Consider the following 22,772-nt stretch of genomic DNA (forward strand, 5'->3'; position numbering starts at 1 on the left):
AAAAAAAGACAAATAGTCAAAATGTCAACATTTTTTCCTATGAATAATGGTGATGCTGTTTATAGCTACTCAAGAAACTCCCAAATACAGGTATATCTCTTACACCATTTTTGAATCTCAACATATAGTAACTTAGAGGTTTGCTCAACGGATTATTAGCTTAGTGGTAGAGTGTGTCTTCTGATAATTGTGTTATTGTACATGTTTGGGTTGTTAGGCTCCTTAGGAGGACAAATAGGGTGATTTAATGAGATCTAATATAGATTTATTCAACTTATAATAGTGGGATCCAAGTGGTCTCAAGGGACTACCATGACTCCTCTCTTCTCGAGAGTTCATATATCTCTTATCAACATATGTATATATGTCAGATTAAGTCAAGTTGAAATATTTAACATGTTGACCTTAGTTAATTAGAAGTTGTAATTATTGTCTAATAAACTATTTTAAAAAATAAATAATGAAAATTGATGTAGAAAAATGATTTTAGGAGGTTGGTTTTTTTTTTTTTCATACCTCAAATAGGAGATCGCAATTGATATTGAAAGTCGACCTCTAGAGATAGAGAATTAGTTATGAATATGATAAAAATTCTTGGTCAAATGTATATGTTCATATATGTTATGACTTATGAAGATATATATGTGTGTTTTGTAGAGAGAAATATTAGATGGTGCAAAGGAGATGATGAAAGAAGCAATTATTAAAAATCTTGACATCAAAAGCATATTATCTTCTTCAAATAAATTTCATATTACAGATTTGGGATGTTCAATTGGACCAAACACTTTCACTTCAATGCAACATGTTGTACAAGTTGTAAAGGACAAGTACCATGATAACAATCTTGAATTTCAAGTATTTTTCAATGATCATATCACTAATGATTTCAACACCCTTTTTCGTTCACTACCTGTTGATCGATCCTACTATGCATCCGGAGTTCCAGGATCTTTTCATGGTAGATTATTTCCATCACAATCTATACATTTTGCTCATTGTTCTTGTGCTATACATTGGTTATCTAAGATTCCAAAAGAGTTGTTAGATACAAATTCCCCAGCATGGAATAAGGGATTGATTCACTATGCTGGTGCATCAAATGTTGAAATAGCGAATGCTTATGTTTCTCAATTTCAAAAGGACATGGAAATGTTCTTTGATGCAAGAGCTGAGGAGATTGTTCAAGGAGGAATGATGGTGCTAATTTCACCATTTTCAGGCTGGGATTCTCTCAATTTTCTTGGATCTAGTCTGATGGATTTGGTGAATGAGGTAAGTAATTGTGTCGTCACATCCTCTATTTCGTTTGAACTTAAGTTATATACATCGTCAATATACTTTTTTTTTGTACTATGAGGTCACCTAAAGGCAAAGACAAATCTAGCATTATAGTTATGGGTTCAGAAAAATTTAGTAGCTTTGGCTCAATTATTATATTTGTATTAAGAAATTCACTTAATATGTATAAATAATTTATTCTGAATCTAGCTACTTGTTATTATGTTTTAGAATTCAGAACTCATAAATTTAAAATCATGATCCTTCTCTACCTATAGGATACTATAGGTAAGTTTTCTTAAAATATATATGAAATTTGTACTTTAATTTAAACGTAATACTGGAACAACAACAAAAGAGACATTTAATGACAATAAAATTTTCTTTTAGCGAAATATTTAGCGGCAATTGAGTTAATGACATTCCATCTAGAGTCATTAAAGCTTTTAGCAATATTTGTATAGAGTATTTGTTATAAGTACCCATATTTATTGTTGGTGCTAATTAATAAAATATTGCGACAAATATATAAATTATTGCTGCAAAATGCTTTATTTGTTATAGTTTAATTACCTTTAACTCTTTCATTTCACATGATATTTTTTCCCTTTTTAGTTTATTTAAAAGGAAAAAAAGATTTAAAAAAATTGATACATTATTTACTTGTAGACTCCTTAATTAACTTAAACTTCTCATTTTACACCCTCACGCTCTCATAATCATATAAAAATCATGAAACATATAATGAAATAAGTTCAAAGTATACTTTTGACATGTATACATGTGTCTATAAAGGCAAATGTAGTATATATATATATATATAAAGTTCAAATTCTGAATTAAAATATTATATTTAGTTAATATTATCATATAAAATGAAATGAAATAAGTACAATTTTTGTCTCAATTTATATAATGCACTATTTTGTCGTACATTTATAATTGATCTTTCTTTCTTTCTTTTTGACTTATATATAGGGAATGTTAGATGAATCTCTAGTTGACTCATTCAATGTGCCAATTTATCTTCCTTCTCCTGATGACATAACTAAAGTGGTGGAGAAAAATGGTTGTTTTAGCATTGAGAATATAGAGTTAACATATCCTCAATCAAAGCTTGTGGATGAAGCTGATGCAAAGACTTTTATCATTAACCTAAGAGCTATCTTAGAAGGACTTTTCATCAATCATTTTGGGAGTAAAATAGCAGAAGAAGCTTTTACAAGGACTTTTTTAAAAAATAAAGAGATTTCAGCATGGATGAAAACGAATTACAAGGCATGCCAACTATTTATCGCTTTAAAACGTAAATAAGAAATTTATCCATACATCTATTTATATATATAATTAAGGTCTATGGAGATTGATAAGATATGCACATCCCATATATAGGCCAAGTTTCTTATGTATCTTTTATTATCTAATGTTTTTGGTGGATTGTTTTCCCTTTATTTAATTTATGTGCTCTATTGTTATTACTGTATAAAGAAAATTGAGAAGTCTCTTCATTGATGATCTTAACTAGCCCCCCTCTCTAGCTATTCTTCTTCTCTTGGCTAATGATTATTTTCTTCGTCTCAAATTATTTATCATGATTTCTAAAATTAGTCCTTTTAAATTATTTGTCAATTTAAAAGTTCATGTGCTATCTATTAGATGTCTATGTTTCCAAAGAGTTATTCCCTCGTTTCAATTTATTTCTCTAGTTATTATTTGGACAATCAAATAAATTATTTCTTATTATAATTTTGAGTCAAATATTAATTAATTTGATCCTTATATTTCGAATCAAGCCAAACAAATTAATACATAATAAATAGTAGAAAAGAATAATTTTACAAGCACTCCAAAATCTTCATTACATAAGTTGAAACAATTCTTTTGCAACCAAGAGGCATCTTTTCACTCAGTAAAGATAGAGTTACTGATAAACTTGTGGATGAGGCTGATGCAAAGTCTATTGCTGTTAAGAACATGTCAATCTCCATAGACCTTGTTTATTATATAATAATTCTTAACATAAATTTATTTACGCTTTAAAGCAACAAATAATTGACATGCTTTTTCGTAATTTATTTTCATCCATGCTGAAATCTCTTCACTTTTGAGTATAGTCCTTGTAAAAGTTTCTTCTGTTATTTTATTCCCAAAATGATTGATAAAAAGTTGTTGTAAAACAGCTGTTAGATTTATGATTAAAGTCTTTGCATCAGCCTCATCCACAAGTTTTGATTTAGGATATGTTAATTCTATTTTCTCAATGCTAAAAGAATTATTTTTCTCCACCACTTTAGTCATGTCTTCAATAGAGGGAAAATACACTGGCACATTGAATGAGTTAACTAGAGATTCATCTAGCATTCCCTATATGTCAAAAAAAAGATACGTTATAAATGTACGATAAAAGAAAACTAAGAAAGTACTGGTTTTGTTTCATCTCATCATAAGGTGGTATTTTCGGGATATAATATTTTTTTTAAAAATTATTTATATATATTAATCGAATTTCATTATCTTACCTCATTTACCAAATCCATAAGAGTAGAGCCAAAAAAATTGAGGTAACGATAACCCGAAAATGGTGAAAGAAGCACCATCATTCCTCCAGGAACAATTTCCTCAGCTCTTGCATTGAAGAACATTTCCATGTCCTTTTCAAATTGAGCAACATAAGCATTCATTACTTCAACATTTGAAGCACCTACATAGTGAATCAATCCCTTATTCCATGCTAGGGATTTCTCATCTAATAATTCTTTTGGACACTTAGATAACCAATGTATAGCACAAGAAGAATGTGCAAAATGTATTGATCGTGATGGAAATAATCTACCATGAAAAGATCCTGGAACTCCAGATGCATAGTAAGATCGATCAACAGGTAGTGATCGAAAGAGGGTGTTGAAATCATTGTTAAAATGATCATTGAAAAATACTTGGAATTCAAGAATGTTATCATGGTACTTGTCCTTTACAACTTGTACAACATGTTGCATTGAGTTGAATGTGTTTGGTCCAATTGAACATCCCAAGTCTGTAATATAAAATTTGTTTGAAGAAGATAACATGTTTTTGATGTCAAGATTTTCAATAATTGCTTCTTTCATCATCTCCTTTGCACCATCTAACACTTCTCTCTACAAATACATACATATGATATTCATGAGTCATAAAATATATGAAGATATACATTGACCAAGAATTTGAAGTTTTTATCACATGCATAATTAGTTCTCCAACCTTTGAAAGTAGATATTTTCTATCGAATCAAGACTTTATTAGGATCTCCGATTTGAAATTAAAATGTTTTGAATATTTTAACTCGACCTAATTTAACATATGCTGATAAAGGATGTATGAACTCTCGAGAAGAGACTTAATTAAATTTCACGATATCACCCTATATGTCCTTCTGAGAAGCCCTAACAACCCATACATAGACAACAACGCAATTATCAGGGACCACTAAGCTAATAGTCCGTCATAAATTTCAAAAAATAATTTGTTTATATATAAGTGATTGAGATTCAAAAATAATGCAAGAAAAATACCTGTATTTGGGAGTTTTTGGAGTAGCTATAAACAGCATCACCACTATTCATTGGGAAAGATGTTGGCATTTTGACTAATTGTCTCTTTACCCTCAATTCTTGGTCATAATAGCGGCCTTGATCTTATCTTATATAAATTAAATGTGGATGGGGTAGGAAGGAGACATATAGAATTAAAAAAAAAAAAAAAAACTCTAAGATAGAGTTGACTTAATTATTTTTGGTTGATAGAGGGATTCCCAAAAATGATATATTTTTAAAAAATGGCATTTTTAATTTAGTTTATGGTAGGATTATTATTTAATGGTCAAGTAGTAGCATTTTTTAATTCATGTATTATCGCGTTATTCCTATTTTAATTCTTGTAATATGTGAGTAAGGATATTATTTTTCCTTTAGAAAATCAAAATAAGATTTATCGTTCACCCTCTTCCCCCATCCTTTATTTTTATCCTTATTCTAATAATCAATAATTAGAATATATGTCAATTTATGGTGACCATCTTAAATTGTCACGTAAGTTAGACAAGTGGATGGAAAATTAGCCATATATGCCTCATTTGTTTATTGGTTTGTTAGCATGGAGCAACCTTGAGTAGAGTATACATGATCACCGGAATTCAATAAATTATTATTTTTTAATTAATTTAAGGTGATGATAGGTATTCATAAATTTTCAATTTTAAATTCGCCTTTGCCTTCAGCTTTTTTTCATTGAGACTTTGTTCACATTCGGTAGCAGCTTGTTGGTGTCCTTTTAGATCAGGAACTCTTGCAATTGGCAACCTCACTCTCACTCTTTCTGCTCTTCTCCTAACTCTCTCGACTCTCATCGATGCTTTAATGAAAAAACATGCAATAACAAATGGTTCAATAAAATTAGTTGTCTAAAATCAAACTTATTTGTATCAATTAATAGTCAATAGATACAAAATTGGTCATTGGTGCCTCAGAGACAAGATAAAGATGAAACGCGTTATGAGTTAATTTTACATTTCAAAACTAACAACAATTGTCTCGAAGTCTTGTAATATTCATCTTCCAACCATGCAGAAATCTCTTCTATTTTTTCCAAAGTCCTCTCAAACATTTCATTTGCAATTTTACTTCCAAAATGTTTGGTGAATGTTCCTTCTAAACTAGCTCTAAGGTGACTTATGCAACTCTTTGCATCAATGTTAGATTGAGGATTTGTTAGCTCCATTCTCTTTATGCTAAAATATCCATTTTTCTCCACCACTTTAGTCATGTCTTCAATAGAGGGAAAATATATTGGCAAATTGAATGAGTCAATTAGAGATTCTTCTACAATTCCCTGTATGAAAAAAAGAAGAAGGAAACGTGTCACATAAAATGAGACTAAAGCATTGACAGAGTTAAATGTGGTGAAGAGGGTTCAGTTGAATCCCCTTATTGAATTTGTAATTTTTTGAATTCCCTTATTAAGATTCTTGACTCCGTAATTGTTTAGAAGATCCAAAAAATAGAATATGAGATATGAAGCCTAGATCCAAGATATTTAGCATATACTCCCTTCGTTTCATTTAAAGAGTTTAAGAAAGTAAGAGAGACTTTTAAATCTCGTGATCTTAAATTAAATATATGTGTAATGTACCAAAATTTCATCTTATGATTTTAACTATGTGGGATAATACATAAATATGTCATTTAACTTGGCTTCAATTGTCATTTATACCCTTCAACTTTGGGTGTGCACAAGTAGACATTTAAACTTGTATAAAATTGAACAAGTAGATACACACGTCCTACGTGACATAATACATGTAGGAAGTTACATAGGACACAAAATTGTCATGTAGGATGACATGTAAGACAAATGTGTCTATTTGTTCAATTTTATACGAGTTTAAGTGTCTACTTGTGCACACTCAAAATTAAAGAGCATAAATATCAGCTGAAGCGGTCATATTTATGTATTATGCCTAAATATGTCATGTTATTAGATGCTATGACTACAAGTTACTAACTTTAGAGAGAGTAACAATGCCTCCTCCCCCTAAAAAAATAGACAAAAAAAGTACGACACACATAAATTGAAACAGAGAGTATAAGGTTATGAGTGACTCACCTCATTGACCATATCAATAAGACTAGACTCAAGAAATGTGAACATCTTATATCCAATTTTGGAGTATGATATCTCACTTGGAATAGCTGGCAAAATAAGAACAATTAAACCTCCAGGAACAATTTCCTTTGCCCTTGCACTCAAGAATACTCCCATATCTTTGTGAAATTGAGCAACATATGCATTCCATACTTCAATAGAAGCACCATCATAATGAATTCTTCCTTTATTCTTCACATCTATCAACTCCTTTGGAGCCTGGGATAACCAATTTACCGCGCAACAAGAATACGCGATATGAAGAGAGGACAAGGGGAATAATCGTCCATAGAAAGAACCGGGAATTGCAGATGCAAAATATGGTTTTTGATCGGAAAATAGTGATTTGAATAGGATATTGAAATCGTTTGTGACATGATCGTTGAAGAAAACATGAAATTCGATGTCAGGACTCATAGAATCGAGTGATAATTTAGAATGGTACTTATCTTTTATGGCATCTACAATATTTTGCATTGCAAAAAATGTGTTTGGTCCAATTGAACATCCCATGTCTACAATAAGAAATGTTTTGGTTTTTACATCAAGATTTTCAATAATTGCCTCTCTTATCATCACTTTTGCATTATCTGCAAATTTTCTCTACAAAAAAACAAAAATAGTGTGAAAAGTCAACCATTTAAATCGAAGCTAAAGTCATAATCATAGTAATGACGAACTAAGAAATTTCGTTAAAGGTATTCAAATATGTTCAACATTTATCTAACATAGGCAAGTTTGAACACCAAACATAGCTCAAAATATAATTACTTCATGTGTTTGAGACACATTTTTCTGTTTAGTTTTAAAATTATTTATGATATTAGTCTATTATGTTCAAATTCGAAGCGTGAGACTATTAATTAAGCAAATTCAATAAAGCAATACTATAAATATTACCTGGGCTGAGGAATTTTTGGTGTAGCTATATACACCTTCACCACTCTTCATGGGGAAAAACTCTGTCATTATGGAATTTAAGATTTCTTATTTTTTGCTTACACTTTAATTTGCCAAAAACTCTGCATATATATAATTTAAATATCACAATAATATAATTCAACTGTCCAATAATCAATATTCAAATGACACAATGCCACAGTACATTGCCCAATAAATCTTAAATGTCACAATAGCAATATTATTCAACTGTCCAATCAATAATTAAATGACATTATAATACAACTTGCCAAATCAATTTTAAATGTTACGATGAGTCAATAACACAATGTACCACTATCTAATGATATATATATGTCACGATCCAAATTAGGACATTATGAATATGGTACTCAACGATTACTTCAACAAAAATAATTTTTAACCGTAATAAATATGTACATTAATAAAAAGTGTTAAATTTTTTTATTGAGATTAGTTAATTATCATTAGATCCAAAATCTCTAACACCATGACATCTATGTACTGAACCCTTAACCCTAATGTATCAACTACTTGTAATTTGTACTTTAATTTCGAGTTGTAAGTTGTAACTAGACAACAAAGGTAAATATTGATATTGCTCAAATACACCTTTAGAGTAAAAAAAGTTATATATATATATCAAAACTTCATTATCTTTATTTCAAAGAGAGAAAATTTCCTCAAGTTTACATTTCATGACCAACATTTTAAAAAAAACACTTTACTATGCCCCTATTCCCTTCTTATTATATTTGCCAATAATAAACAAATAAATAAAATAAATAACTCTCGAATTAAACTTAAGTTCTATATTTTACCCCATATTATAACTTATATACATTGCACAAGCCAATTTCTCAAAATAATTAATTACAACCCACCTTTTGGGACTTCTCAAGAAGTAAACAACATTACCATCAATATATAGCTCTCCATCCTTTGTTGGAGATTTCGATTTTCAGCTCTGTGAATGAAGTCCTCTTTGATAAAAAACACTTTACCTTTCAAAATATATTTTTTGTACGAATCCAAATTAATTGGAGTTCCACAACGAGTACTAGATGAAAAAGATTAAGAAGATATATTTAGCAAGGAGAATTTAACACGTAAGCAAATTTTCCCTCTTTCCAAATCCAATTTTGCCCCGGTAACCAACCAATGGCCCGGACTATCCAATGGGCCTCTACACAATTGTGTTGTATCCACAAATTTAAGTAGCTTTTGGGTATGCACCGGCACCGGTGGGCCCGTCGGGTACACGCCCGAGTCCACCACCACCGGTTTCTCGGATAAAAATCCGGGAACCGAGGATGCACCACTAATAGCAGATAAAAAACCCGATGACGATTTCGTGCAACTCTCAGAGGCACATTGCATCCATTGAGACTGCACGACGCATGAGTTAGACACTTTAGAATATAACAACCTGAGATGTAATACACTCTTCGTATCGTGTTTTTTAACGTGGAGTTGAGCACCCGTTACGATGAAACTAAAGCCACTCTCGTAAGGTGCCCAATTCGGGTCGTACTTTACGGGAGTTGTGCATACGTGTGAGAATTTTTTCCATTGGATGGCTTCGAAATATCGATGGTCGGGTGTGTCTTCGTACCCACGCCACGTCAGCGGGTCATCTATTTTGTCTTGTAGGAGTACTGGAGTGTTTATCAAGTGTTGCAAATGTATGGCCAGCCTGAAACAACCACTCTCTTCATTAATTTAGGTTAAGGTTTTTTCTAATACTACGAATAATAGTAAGTCACATCACATAAAATGAAACGAAAAAAAATATATAATATATTTGATTAGGAAAAGGAATTACCTATTACACTTTACTCCTTCAAGATAAAGTCGTATTCCAGTTACAGGTGTCTTCCCAACAATTACCTGATAACATAGTAAGATATAATTAACATAATTAATTTGGATTTCTAGAGTTAAAAGCAAATATATATAGGTAATATATAAATGTGTTATTTAACTTGTTCTTAACTGATATTTATGATCTTTAACTTTGAGTGTGTGTAAGTAGATGATTAAATTTTTATAAAGATGAACTAGTGGACACACACGTCCGACATGACATAATACAATTCAGAATGTGTTTGGTACAAATATTATTTTTTTTATGAAAATTGTTTTTTAAGGAGAACAAGTGAATTTCTTACTTAGTTTCTCATATTTGATATGTATACTAAAAACACTTGTATATAATCTAGATAAATATTATGAGAGGTGGGGGTTAAAAGTTGTGTGAGATGAGTTGTGTTGAAGGGTGGAAACTGGGGAAGAAAAAATGTTGACGGATTTTCTAGAAAAAAATATTTTCCAAAAATGAAGAAAAAAACTTTTCATTTATGTCTCTCGAGCTCTTCAAGATCTTTCGTGTGCATGTCGGATCCTCCAAAACTAAATTACTTTTGGTGGATCTGACAAGCGCGATAGCATGTTTGAAGAGTCCGAGCAAACATAACTTATCATACATTTGAATTATGCGTCACAATAAGCCCCTTTTATTTCTTTAAACTTCGCATCCAATCAGATACCATCACATAAAATAGAAAGAAGGGAGTATTAATTAGAGGTGTATTCTTTCTTTATTTTTTGCACTTTTGTTAAAAGATGGAATTTTTACCTGAGTTGGGTTTACATATAGCTTTGGGCCCATCAAATTGAATTGAAGAGATGGAGGTCTAATGGACCTATTTGTAGTTGGGCCTAAGGGAAGATCATTGTGAATAGGGGCCCAAATCTTGTGGGCTTGAAAATCCAGAAAATATTGCAAATCTGCTATGGGTGGTTTATCTGCAAATCAATACATTATTTTAATTTAATATAATAATATATATTAAATTATTCAAAAATAAAAAATATATACAATCTGTATGATAAATACACTTCAACTAACATTTGTCTCCACTATTTAATGTTTAAATTATCATAACGCCAAGTGGCTAAAGTCAATTTGGCATTTATTCAAGAAAATATATGGAAAAGGATGTTATTTTAAAATTTATAAAAAAATAATCTTGAAAAAATCCTCTCTAATATTAATTTTAGACTACATAAGAAAATACATCCCCGTGTACGAAGCATCCCACGTTCAACCAGTCTGAAAAAAGGTTGTATCCTAAGGGATGTGATGTAGACAATCTATCCTGACATAAATATTAATGACTGATTCCACAATTCAAACTCGTACGTAACCTATAGGTTACCTAGAATATAGCTATATTGTTAGTGTAGTTTTGAGAGTACTACATTTTATTGTATAAAAAAGGACAATTTGAAGCACAAGCGTCCCACACTTGTGCGAGGTCCGGAGAAGGACAACACCCTAGGGATGTATGATGTAGGTAGTTCATAAACTCTGATGCAAGTTTTAGTAAATGATTTTATGATTTGAATACGTACTTATAAGTTGCACGAAGATAATTATATCGTTGCTGTAAATTTGAGACTATATAAAAAAGAGAAGAAGTATATTATTAACTTACATCTAAGATAAAGGTTGATAGCATGTGATAAAAAGCCTTTGCCAGGAACACCTTTGAGAAGTGAAGTAATAGGAATGAAGCTAAAGGCAATTGCATCTGGCATTGAAGGCACTGTTAAAAGCCATTCACTATGTGTATTTGCTGTTAGATCTCCACCTCTTTTTGAACATATCACAGTTACACCCTGCAATAGAAAAAAAATTATTATAATATTTTAACTTTTTTTTAAAAAAAAAAACAATTGAAATATCTTTTTTTGTTATAACTTTTTAGTAAAATTGTGTTTTAAGTTTCGGTATGGGAGAACCTTGGAGTAATAGTAAAGTTATCTTTATCTGATTCGATATTCACGAGTTCGAGTCATGAAATCTATCATTAATGCTTGTTGCACTAGGATAGACTCAGTGACAGAACTAGAAGTTTCTAAAATGTCGCAGTTTGGTTGAACATATGACCTAAATCAATTTTGAATCTCCTTTATCAATACTATACTTTAATTTTTTTTCATGTCAATAGGATTCAACAACTCAGATATAATCAAAATTCAAAAAAGATTATTTTTACTCTAGTTGCATAGTATTATTTTTCGATGAAGTGTGTTTGACGGAACTCTTTGACACTACTTAGTTTTGCCACGGTATAGATTGTCTACATCACACCTTTCTTAAATGTGACTCTTTTTAGAATTTTACGTGAACGCATGATATTTCGTACATGAAATTATCCTTTTTTTGTGTATTGATGGTCAACCAAAAGCTCAAATTTGCTTTTCTTGATTCTTCCAGCTAGAATAAATATAAAATTATTTCACATTGAGTTATTTTCAGTAATTTTAGGGATCTAGTTGTTAATATTGACTTGAAAATCTTTAGACTTTTTTATATTTTTGCTAATTTTTTGGTGAGTTAAATTCAAAGAATCTCCCATGTGTGATGGATTATATGTTAATTGGAAGATTCCTAATGTCAAAAGTTTACACTATTAGCTGGAGAAGTAGGCCTATGACTGGTTATGATGATACAAATCAAAGCAAGAAAATTGACCTAACAATTCATGACTAAATTCGATCTGGTATTCGTATTGAAGCTTCACTGAATTCGAATTTGCACATTATTTGTTCCACTTCTGAGGGCAACACCACTCCTAACAAGATCTTTTTTTATTACTAGAGGTTCGAAGTCGAGACCTCTAATTAAACGTAGAAGGATTCCTAACCATTCCACCACAATTTTAATTAGTCGTAAATAATTGATAAGCATTAGGTATTGATAAGTACTTTTAAGTGTTGAAATTAATCTTTTAGGGACAATGAAAATTTAGGTGATTATAAGTCAGTATTTTGACAATGAAGACATTTGACTTTTAGGGACAATGAAAATTTAGGTGCATTTTTTAATATAAAATTGAAAATTAACATATACAATTATCAACTTACATTTTTGGTTGTTGCTGATGGAAAGCTGCTTAAGATGTTGGGTTGTGGATCAAAAATATTGAATGCCTCAATAGTCTGTAATTCAGAAACAAAAATGAAAAAGAAAGGGAAAAAAATCAGTTCAATTGAAGTTAAATAAATAATTAATTAGATTGCTTATCAAATTCGAGCTTTGAGCATGGAAAAAAGAAATCTTATAAGAAGCTTCTCCACATTTTTATATTAATAGGTTAGAGAAAGATTATGGAAAAACAATCGAGGATTATAGCAGGATGGATAGGATTCATCAATCATTAATCAAAGGATTTCAGGTTTGAGTCCTGACTGAAGTTACAATAGTAACATTAAACAGTCAAATATGTTCAAAGATCTTGAAATGATCTTTCCGTTCGGAGGATTGCATTGGCCTATCTAAAGGGAAAATCCTGAGAGAATGTGTTTCCCTCTTTAATGGACGAGAATCCAACTAGTCATGCTTTTACATTACAAATATAAAAAATCGAGTGTGAAACCAAAAAAATAGGATTATGAAAAGGAAAAAGAAAAAGACCTTATGTTTTTGTTCTCTTGATTTGAATTGTTGTGGACAATAGTTGCAAATGCCAGTGAATAATTGATCACCAAGTTCATCCAAGTGGTTCTTGAGTTGTGAGGGTTCCATGTTTGAAAATTTGTCTTGCCTCACTAGGACCACATCTTGTCCACCTATACTTAACCCCACTATTATGTGTGTACCATATTTTTCAATAAACCTATCACAATTAACAAATAATTAATTTCTTTGTATTGAAATGAAATATTCAATTAGATATACATCAAATATTGATTGATATCGACTCCTCAGAATTTGATAATCTCAACTCCATTAACAACTAACTAGAAAGGATGTCTTAACGTAAATAATAAAATTATTGTCATGTAATTAGGAGGTCAGGGGTTTAAGTTGGGGAAACATTCTCTAGTAGAAATATAGGGTAAGACGGCATACAATAGACTTTTATGGTCTTGCCCTTCCTCAACACCTGTACATTGCTGAAACTTAGTATCATTTTCATCCTTAATCAAATGTAAAGAGTACGAGTCTCGAAATGGAGTGGAATTTGTTCATGTGAATTTAAATTAGTCGAACCTCAAAACAGAAGACAAAGTAAGAAACCAAAAAGAATAAAGTGTATTGTCATCTTTCTACACCATAGTATACCTAATCTTCTTAAAACTTGATGATTTTAAAAAGAATGCGATTTGACTTTATGGATTCTATAGTTAAGACTTATTCTCCCCATTGCCAAGTTTTCTTTCTTCAAGTTCTTATTTTATATTTTATGATATGATAATTATAACATAAAAACATTCTTTTTTTTGTTGTTGTTGTTGTGGAATAAGTGTAGATCAAGAAACAGAGTTATTTTTAGTAGACTTGGTCAAAACAGAGGAATGGAATAATTATGAACTATTTAATTAATTCCAAAGTCAATTACTTATAATATACCTAACCCAAAATGTTACTCCTATAATTTTAGTTTTCTTTGATGAAAAATTAACACTTTTAGTCCCTGCAATGTGAACAAATTCTAAGTTTGGTTTGTACGATATCTGAGTAATTATTTCACCTTTAATTAATTGAAATTATGTACTTTTAATCCTTATGTTTGTGATTTTTTCACATATTTAAGGAATTATAAACTTATAAACCATGTAATATTGTCATGTGTTATGTTAAAGTTGTATTGTTACATCATATTATCGGACTAGCCACCCATTGTTAACCATCTGCCCTTTTACTTACGATGAAGGGTAAATGGATAAATTTCATTCAGCATTAGCTAGAGTTCTCAAATTTGAATGCTTAAAATGAAAAAAAAATAAAATCTATAATAGAGCATTTCCCGCTTTAAATGAAGAGAGAAGTGTTGAAAATACTTTTAAACTCGGTGCGAATTATTAGTTTCATCCTCAAACTATTGACAATCGTTAAAACACTCATGTACTTGACTAACTAAACCTAGATACACCCCTGAACTGCAACATGACATAGCATGTGGTCTCAAACTCTTGGAGGAGCATGAGACTCTGAATTAAAAGCCGAGAGAAGTGTTGAAAACACTCATAAACTTATCGAGAATTTAGGGGTATACTTCACTCATGTTGCGAGATCGGGAGTGTATTTAAGTTCAGTTAGTCAAGTAAATGAGTGTTTCTAAGGCTGTCAATAGTTCAGAAATGAAAGTAACAATTCACGCAGAGTTTAGAGACATTTTCAATACTTCTTTTTTAAATGAATCTTATGTGGCATAGAAATAATCTGTAGAATCTCAAAACAGATATCGAACGCTAGATAAAGGGAAAATGTTAATTACCTTGCAAGTGCAGCAGGATCCCAAGTGGAAGGAACATCATTAATAACTTGATTATCCAAAACAAGTGAATATCTATCAATATGAACATCAAATAATATGATGAAATAACCATCAAGCCCCAAATACTTTGTATTTGCTGCATCATTAGCCCATGAACCACTCTCAAATCCAAACATTGAATTAAACATTCCAGATGGTATTTTTCCAGGCACTGAACTTCTCCTATTTATATATTCAGACATCTGTTCCAAAAAAAAACATTTTATAAATAATTAGAATACATTTGGTACGAAGAAAAATATTTTTAAATTTTTTTTCATATTTGATTGGTCCGTAAGAAAATAGATTCCTTAAAAGTCAGGAAACAAAGTATAACAAGTGGAATTTCATAGAAATTGTTTCTTTCTCACCCCCTAACATCATGTGAGTATATTAAAACTTAATTTCTTTTATCTATATATGTAGTAAAATTTTCTATATGCGTAATATAATTTTCTAATGAAGTTTATTTAATTGATCATCCTTTCGTTTACGTGGCTATGCCACTTCATTCGCTCCACCCCCACTTCCATAGTATTTTTTACTACAACAAGTTATACAAAAATACTCTTAGACAGATTTTCTGCTTACTTATCAAACACCATAAATAAGTAGACAAAAAGATCACGTATTTTTTTCATTCCAACCAAACCACCTAACATCCTTTCTATCTCACGAAAATAGGGAATAAGGTCTGTGTACTATCTTTCCTATATCCACTTATAAAATTATACTGATAAAATTTATTGTTGCCGTTATTGTATTCCAACCACACACACCTTTAAAGAATATATTTTTACCCCTCCTTAAGAGCTCCCCCAACCCTTAGCGAGTCTAACTCACGACCTTCAAGCTGAAAGTGAGGGGTACTTACCATCCGAGCAACTCCCTCACGTTTGGTCGAAACCAAAAAAGAAAAAAAAAAAGGAGATTGATATAATAATAATAATAAAAAATAAAAAAAAATAAAAAAAAAGTTATAGTACCTGATTAAAATCAAGAATATCAGATTGAAATCGAACTCTATCACCTTTATCACACTTAATATCAATTGGTACATTTTCATAAGCTCCAAAACCAGGCACCATCAACTCTTTCTTCAAATTTTCATTTAGTAACACAAGCCTTTCATCTCCTTTACAATACTTTAGTCTAAAATCACATGTTAAATCAAATCCTTTTCCTAAACTCTTGATTGCCTTCTCCACAATATTATTATTACTCATATCTTCTTCTTTTTTTGAGAAGCGTGCTCGATCTTGATTGAAATAATTATTAATGGACCGATTTTACTAGCAGAGCACTTTCTTCGATGTGCGCGCAAAATAGAGATGCAAACTTCTAATGATGGACAATTGTGTTGGAAGGATATGAAGGGGTTTTAAAGAGGGAAAATAGAGAGAAGAAGAATGTGTGAATGTTAGTTTAGACTATAGTTTTATTTTATTAATGTATATATATAAAGATATATCTAAGTTTGAAGAGAAGAAATCAAATTGAGAAAATGACTTGATAGGAAGGTCTATGGGAAACTTCATTTCCTTTAAAAAATTTCTTCCTTATTTGTTAGCTGGAAAAATCCCTTGTTTTAACTAGTCTATCTATTTCTATAATAATAAGTTAATGAGTGAGAATATGACTTGTTGATGTGAAAACGGATTCAAGATAAAAAGTTTATGAGTTTGTATTAATAATTTCAAGTTAATATATGATAATAATTGAGGTCATAAAATATTTATAAATATGTAGTGAATATATATATATATATAAGATTTGAGAAAAAGTTACTGGCAAGGGAAAGTCAGGTCAGGTGAGAGTAAAAAGTTCATCTAAGATTTGAGAAAAAGTTACTAGCAAAATTATGTTTTATGCATTTCATATATAATAGATATTGAATCCATTTATGTTCGTCTTTATTAGAATAAATATATTCTTAAATGTTAATTTGGAGTTTTGAATTATATACATGAGTGCACAATTTAACACAAAATGAGCTTGTACTTCTCACTGACCGTGCCCTGGGGGCAAAGGAAAGAGGGGTCATTACGGGTCTATTCGAACTCAGTAATTTTAATTTAAAAATTATTAAATATGTATTTATTATTATTTATTGATTTAGAATTTAATAATTTAAAATTTTAAAATTTAAAATTAAAATATTTAAGCAGATAGCAACACGAGCATAAAAGTTTAATCTTCATTAATTGGATTTAACTAACTTCATTAATTGGGTTTAACTTCTATACAATAACGGTCATTTTCTTATACTATCATGTAGAGTACTCTATGTAAAAAATAAATGCACATAACTGTTAATAATAATGGAGGAAATGATTTTTTATTACTCTCTCCGACAATTTTTATTTGTCCACTATATTATTTTATGATGTTTAACAATACTTTTTCAGTTTATAAAACCAATAAATGATTTACGATGTTATATCTATTTTACCTTTACTATTAAATAAGTATTCATTTTTCAATATTTAAATGACTTATATATAATAAGAGCGATTGGATAAAATTACCTCTATCATTTATTGCTTCTTAATTTTTGTGTCAAATCAATAATGGACAGAGAAAGTATAAACAAGTTGGTAAAAAACTATAAAATTAAATCTCTAAGGGAACCATTTACTCCCTCTGTTTCATATTATTATGCAACTATAAACTAACTTTATGTATGATATTGTGGAACTCTAAATTTTACTATTATTATTATATTTGATTATTTAGTACTAAGAGTGAAATAAAAATAAAAATAAAAATTACTATTTTTAATATGAAGTTAAGTAATTTGAAAAGGAAATAGTAATTTTTCTTTATATAATGTGTTGATTTCTACCAAAAGAAAAGTACCAATAAAGACTATAATATGAAAGTTTACCCATTCTTGTCTTGAATATAATTGGCAGTGTTCACATTTAGACATTATCACAATTAGGAATTTTGACTTTACCCACATTAAATGAATTTATTATTAACTACTTCCTCCCATCACTTTTAATTATCTCGTTTTTCGAAAATTAATTTGATTAATTTTTAAAATTAAATTAGACTAATAAAAAATTTAGATATTCAAACACTATACGAAAAGTACTATAAATTGCATATATATAGAAAAATACATCATAAAATATTAGATAAAGTTCTTATCGTTTGACTCTAAAAAAAGAAAATCATGATAAATAAAAGTGGACGGAGAGAATATATAAATTCTTAGAATCATGGCAATAGCATGTCGGTATAACTCATATAAGGTAGTTTATTCTTTTTCTCTTTAAAAATTAAGTGGGTATACAATTTAAGAATTATAAACATATTTTATAATACGCAAAACTATCTTTATAATAAATAAATTTTTAAATAAAAAAATATCATTTTATAGATTTTTTATCAAATAAGTGAAATCTAATATAAATAAAATACTAATAATATTATTAAATATGTATTAAATAAAAAAAGTTATTTTTTAAAATTGATTAAAAATATATGGTATATAAATAACAAATGAAGTAACAAAATACCCAAATTAATATTAAGATAATGAGTTATGTTACATATAATCAGTGTAAGGAATTTTTACATAATTAATTTACCTTTACTTGTTATAATAACAAATAATCCATCTTATTTTCAAGATTGTAAAAATTACATTTAAGACACAAAAGACTTTTGGGTGATGTGATCAAAAGAGGAGTTATGGTATAGGAGACGAGTTCGATACAATCTAATAGTTTTAGCTCAAATTCTATATTTATATTAAGATTTATAATATATATAAATTATTAATTTTAAATATTCAGTTTGACAAAAAAAATTAAAATTACAAATTCATAAATTTTAAATTATGACTCTGATTAAGTATTTGCTTGTGTAAAATTTGTTACACCAATAATATATAATATAACTTAATTAAACTCTTGAAAAATTTGTTTAAACAAATAAAAGGTGAAGAATCTAGAAAAGGTCTTCTTTCATTGTTTGTAGTTAGTTATTTTAATTATTATGGTGTATATAATTTAAAGAAATAGTAGCTTCTCACACGTGGAAGGTTGGGGATTTTTTTTGATTTCAAAGTATTAATTAATTTCAAAATTACACAATATATATATATTCATGACTATAATGGAAAATGTATGTATTTTAGTTCGATACGCAGCTCACATACTATGACCTAATTATGTTGTATTTTTATAATAAATTATAAGGAAATAGGGAGTGAAATTTAATTAAGAAAACACTACACTATATAATCGTCCATTAAAATAATAATAAGAAAATAATATAAGATATATATTTTAACTAGTAAATATAATCCTGCAGGCAAATTATATTGGAGATGAAAAAATATACGAACTTGAACTTTTACATTTTGTGCCATTGATAGTCAAACAATTTTTTAAAAAAAAAAATTAGTCAAAGGTTTTTACTATAAAAAATTAAAGAAAATAGTCAAAGATTTTGTAAAAAAAAACTTCTTTTACAACTTATATCCTGCAAAATTTGCAAGACTTTTGAAGGAAATCATAATTTTAATTTTAATACCTTTTTTTAAAATTTAAATAAAACCATGCAATGAAATATATAATTATTGCCACTGACTTCACTAGTCATAATTATGTGTCCTTACTTCATAATTTTCAAATAATAGTATAACAATATGTGTTGCAATAGGATAGTTGAGATTTCTTTACACTGAATTAGAGATTTTGAGTTCTTCTCAAAAATGGACTTTATAATGCGTGAATTCAAATTTAGTCAAACTTCAATACAAATATCATATCCTAAATAAAAATTTTTTTAAAAATAATACTATTTCTATTAAGTCAAGAGAAATGACTTTGACCTAGAGAGTTCACCAAGACCAAACAAACAAAAGGAAAGAAAAACAAGTTTGAAATTTAGTAGAATGACCAATTCTTGTTTGCTTATTCTTTGCAGTAACTTAGTATCTCTTACTATACCAGGATTGGTATAGCGGATGGGGTTGCTCGTCTCTTATTCAGAGTTTTCGATTTTGAGTTATAGGTATGGAAAAATCTTGGTAGAAAACGCTTTTCCTGAATAAATCTTACGCGATTTAAGTTTGAATTAGTTGGGCTCCAAATACGAGTTCTGGATAGTACCATTGGGAAACCAAAAAAGTAAATTAATATCTTTTCTTTTTTTTTGGTTTCCCATGGTTTCTGATAAATTTGGACTTGTGCATTCCAAGGTTCATTTTTGGGTGCAAAGCTCTCAAGAAGAATTTTTTCTTTTCAAGGGACTCAAATTCGAAACTTCTGATTAAGGACGACGCTACCAAAACTCATGTTGATAAGCAAATTAGTATCTTAATACTAAAATATTGCACAATTGGTCATAATTTTTCTTATGTAATTTTGAGGTAACTTACCTTATTACTTTTATATACTAATTATCAATCTGATAATCTTATTTATTAGTTGCTAACCTCATAATCTACCTACTAATTTCCAGCTAATCAGTGTACAAATTAAATTAGCCACTCTCATAATTTCATGTTTTAATAAATTTTAGAAATTTTTTTAGAGACCATCCTCTTTTCAAATTTAACTTTGTATGTAATACTAATTTTTCTTATGATTTGCAATATTACGCTCATCTCTCTTTTTTGTGATTGCGGTTCTAAATCAGAATACTTAAGCTTATGATCTTATATTATTAATTTATTATATGAATTATTTATCTTAGTGCCTTTATACGTGCTGGTCATGATTAAATTTGACTCGTGACAAAATTTTCACATAAAATTTAAAATAATTAAATTTTACTTCAATAAAACAATAATTAAATAAAGTCCAAAACGATCCATGAATGACAACAACAATATGATAATAAGCATTATTGAACTAATAATTATACCATCACTGTTGATGATAGTTATTACTACACCTTATCAATTTACTTGTCTTATTTTTTTAATTTATTTTTAAATATATTTTTTATTGAGCAAGTTTTAAAACAAATATCCTATGTGACATATATATTGAATATTACAAGATTAAAAGTATCCTCACACAATACACATTTTTAGTTAGTGTTGCGTCATAAATTTAGTTGAAATTTGAAAAAAAATTTTATTGAAGTTTGAAGTTGTATTTGGACGTATATTTTTACTTGGAAAGATATTGAAATTTTACGAGTGGAAGTGAAATTTCACCCAAAAACTGATTTGAAAATGACCAAATTTCATGAACAAACAATACTTTTTGAAAATCTACTCTCAACAATCTATGATTAAACGAGAGCTTAGTTTGAGTGTAACAAATTTAAAAATTGTTTTTTATTTTATTAAATTTTGTATCTAGTTAAACTAAGACAAATAAATTAAAACGAATAAAATCTTACGAGTGGGAACGTATAGGTTTCGTCTTTTACACTTCCATTGAAAGTACACATCAGAGAGTCATTTACACATTATGGAAAGAGACATTTAGACGTGTTAGTTTTGAGAAAGAGACATTTGAGTAAATGTTTTTGGGATCTAACAAATGTGATATTTTAAAAAAAATTTGAAAAAAAGGTATTTAAAATTTCCAATCATTCAATTTGAAAAGAAATAAAAATAAAAGGTTAAAATGTTGTGAGCGCAAAAAAAACCACTTGAAAAGCTTGTCAAAATCACTTTTTTCTAACTTGAATTTTATCTTCGAAAAAGATAAATTCAATGTATCCAAACGCTCATTTAAAAAGTTTTTAGAAACAAAGTGAAAACTATGTATGAACAAACTAGAGCTTAGATATGAATATAATTAGGAGTGTACATAGTTCGATTTAGATGATTTTCTCCTTATGTCATTAGTTTGTTACATCTTGTTGTCTTGCACAATTTTGGCTTTTCTTGGACTAAACTTAAGTGGGAGCACAAGAAATATGATCACAAATATGAGAATTAGAAAAGATGGAAAGAGAAAAACTAATTTCACACTAAGAAATTGAAATAATACAAAATATATTTTTAATATGGATTCGGCTCCTCTCTATTTCCCTTTCATCCATTTTTTCCAAGTTCTTGCTTGAATGTCCACATGACATAGATAAAAATCAATGGCTAAGATTTAATAGATTAAAATAATATTCTAATTATGATTTAGATAATTAATATTTCATAAGAAAAATAATAATACATAATCATAAGTCATAACTAGGGGTGTTCACGGTTTGGATAAAAACCAATCCAAACCGAAAAACCAAACCAAACCGATAAAATAAAACCTGTTTTATTTGGGTTTGGTTTGGTTTGGTTTTAGATTTTTGAAAACCGATAGTATTTGGTTTGGTTATGGTTTTATTCGAAAAAACCCGAAGAACTAACCGAACCGAACCGATGAATTATATACATATATTTTATTAATATACATACTTAATATTTTATTTTTATAAACAATTTTAAAGTCATAACAATATAATATCTTGTCCATAAATAAATTAAAATAATATTCTAATTATGATTTAGATAATTAATATTTCATAAGAAAAATAATAATACATAATCATAAGTCATAACTAGGGGTGTTCACGGTTTGGATAAAAACC

General features: G+C 29.0%; 4 protein-coding genes across 4 annotated transcripts; 1 reads left to right on the forward strand and 3 right to left on the reverse strand.

The window, feature by feature from the left end:
• On the forward strand, positions 1–2,607 carry LOC102597182 (probable S-adenosylmethionine-dependent methyltransferase At5g37990). Its single transcript, XM_006363990.2, has 3 exons — positions 1–90; positions 658–1,275; positions 2,260–2,607. The coding sequence occupies exons 1-3, from the start codon at positions 22–24 to the stop codon at positions 2,593–2,595; spliced, it is 1,023 nt and encodes a 340-aa protein (XP_006364052.2). The 5' UTR covers positions 1–21; the 3' UTR covers positions 2,596–2,607.
• Positions 2,608–3,277: 670 nt separating this feature from the next.
• On the reverse strand, positions 3,278–4,939 carry LOC102604370 (probable S-adenosylmethionine-dependent methyltransferase At5g38780). The gene is made up of 3 exons (XM_006364013.2): positions 4,833–4,939; positions 3,801–4,418; positions 3,278–3,645 (listed from the first exon to the last, which is right to left on the reverse strand). The coding sequence occupies exons 1-3, from the start codon at positions 4,899–4,901 to the stop codon at positions 3,307–3,309; spliced, it is 1,026 nt and encodes a 341-aa protein (XP_006364075.1). The 5' UTR covers positions 4,902–4,939; the 3' UTR covers positions 3,278–3,306.
• An 835-nt stretch (positions 4,940–5,774) lies between these two features.
• Positions 5,775–8,243, reverse strand: LOC102604699 (probable S-adenosylmethionine-dependent methyltransferase At5g38100). The gene is made up of 3 exons (XM_006364014.2): positions 7,861–8,243; positions 6,922–7,563; positions 5,775–6,147 (listed from the first exon to the last, which is right to left on the reverse strand). Exons 1-3 carry the CDS (start codon positions 7,927–7,929, stop codon positions 5,809–5,811), a joined length of 1,050 nt encoding a protein of 349 aa, XP_006364076.1. The 5' UTR covers positions 7,930–8,243; the 3' UTR covers positions 5,775–5,808.
• Positions 8,244–8,658: 415 nt separating this feature from the next.
• On the reverse strand, positions 8,659–16,647 carry LOC102597512 (MACPF domain-containing protein At1g14780). Its single transcript, XM_006363991.2, has 8 exons — positions 16,199–16,647; positions 15,174–15,415; positions 13,367–13,568; positions 12,817–12,891; positions 11,382–11,565; positions 10,520–10,689; positions 9,707–9,771; positions 8,659–9,577 (listed from the first exon to the last, which is right to left on the reverse strand). The coding sequence occupies exons 1-8, from the start codon at positions 16,436–16,438 to the stop codon at positions 8,956–8,958; spliced, it is 1,800 nt and encodes a 599-aa protein (XP_006364053.1). The 5' UTR covers positions 16,439–16,647; the 3' UTR covers positions 8,659–8,955.
• Between the last annotated feature and the right edge of the window lie 6,125 nt (positions 16,648–22,772).

This window comes from Solanum tuberosum, unplaced genomic scaffold (assembly GCF_000226075.1).
Source record: "Solanum tuberosum cultivar DM 1-3 516 R44 unplaced genomic scaffold, SolTub_3.0 scf00469, whole genome shotgun sequence".
Lineage (NCBI taxonomy): Eukaryota > Viridiplantae > Streptophyta > Magnoliopsida > Solanales > Solanaceae > Solanum > Solanum tuberosum.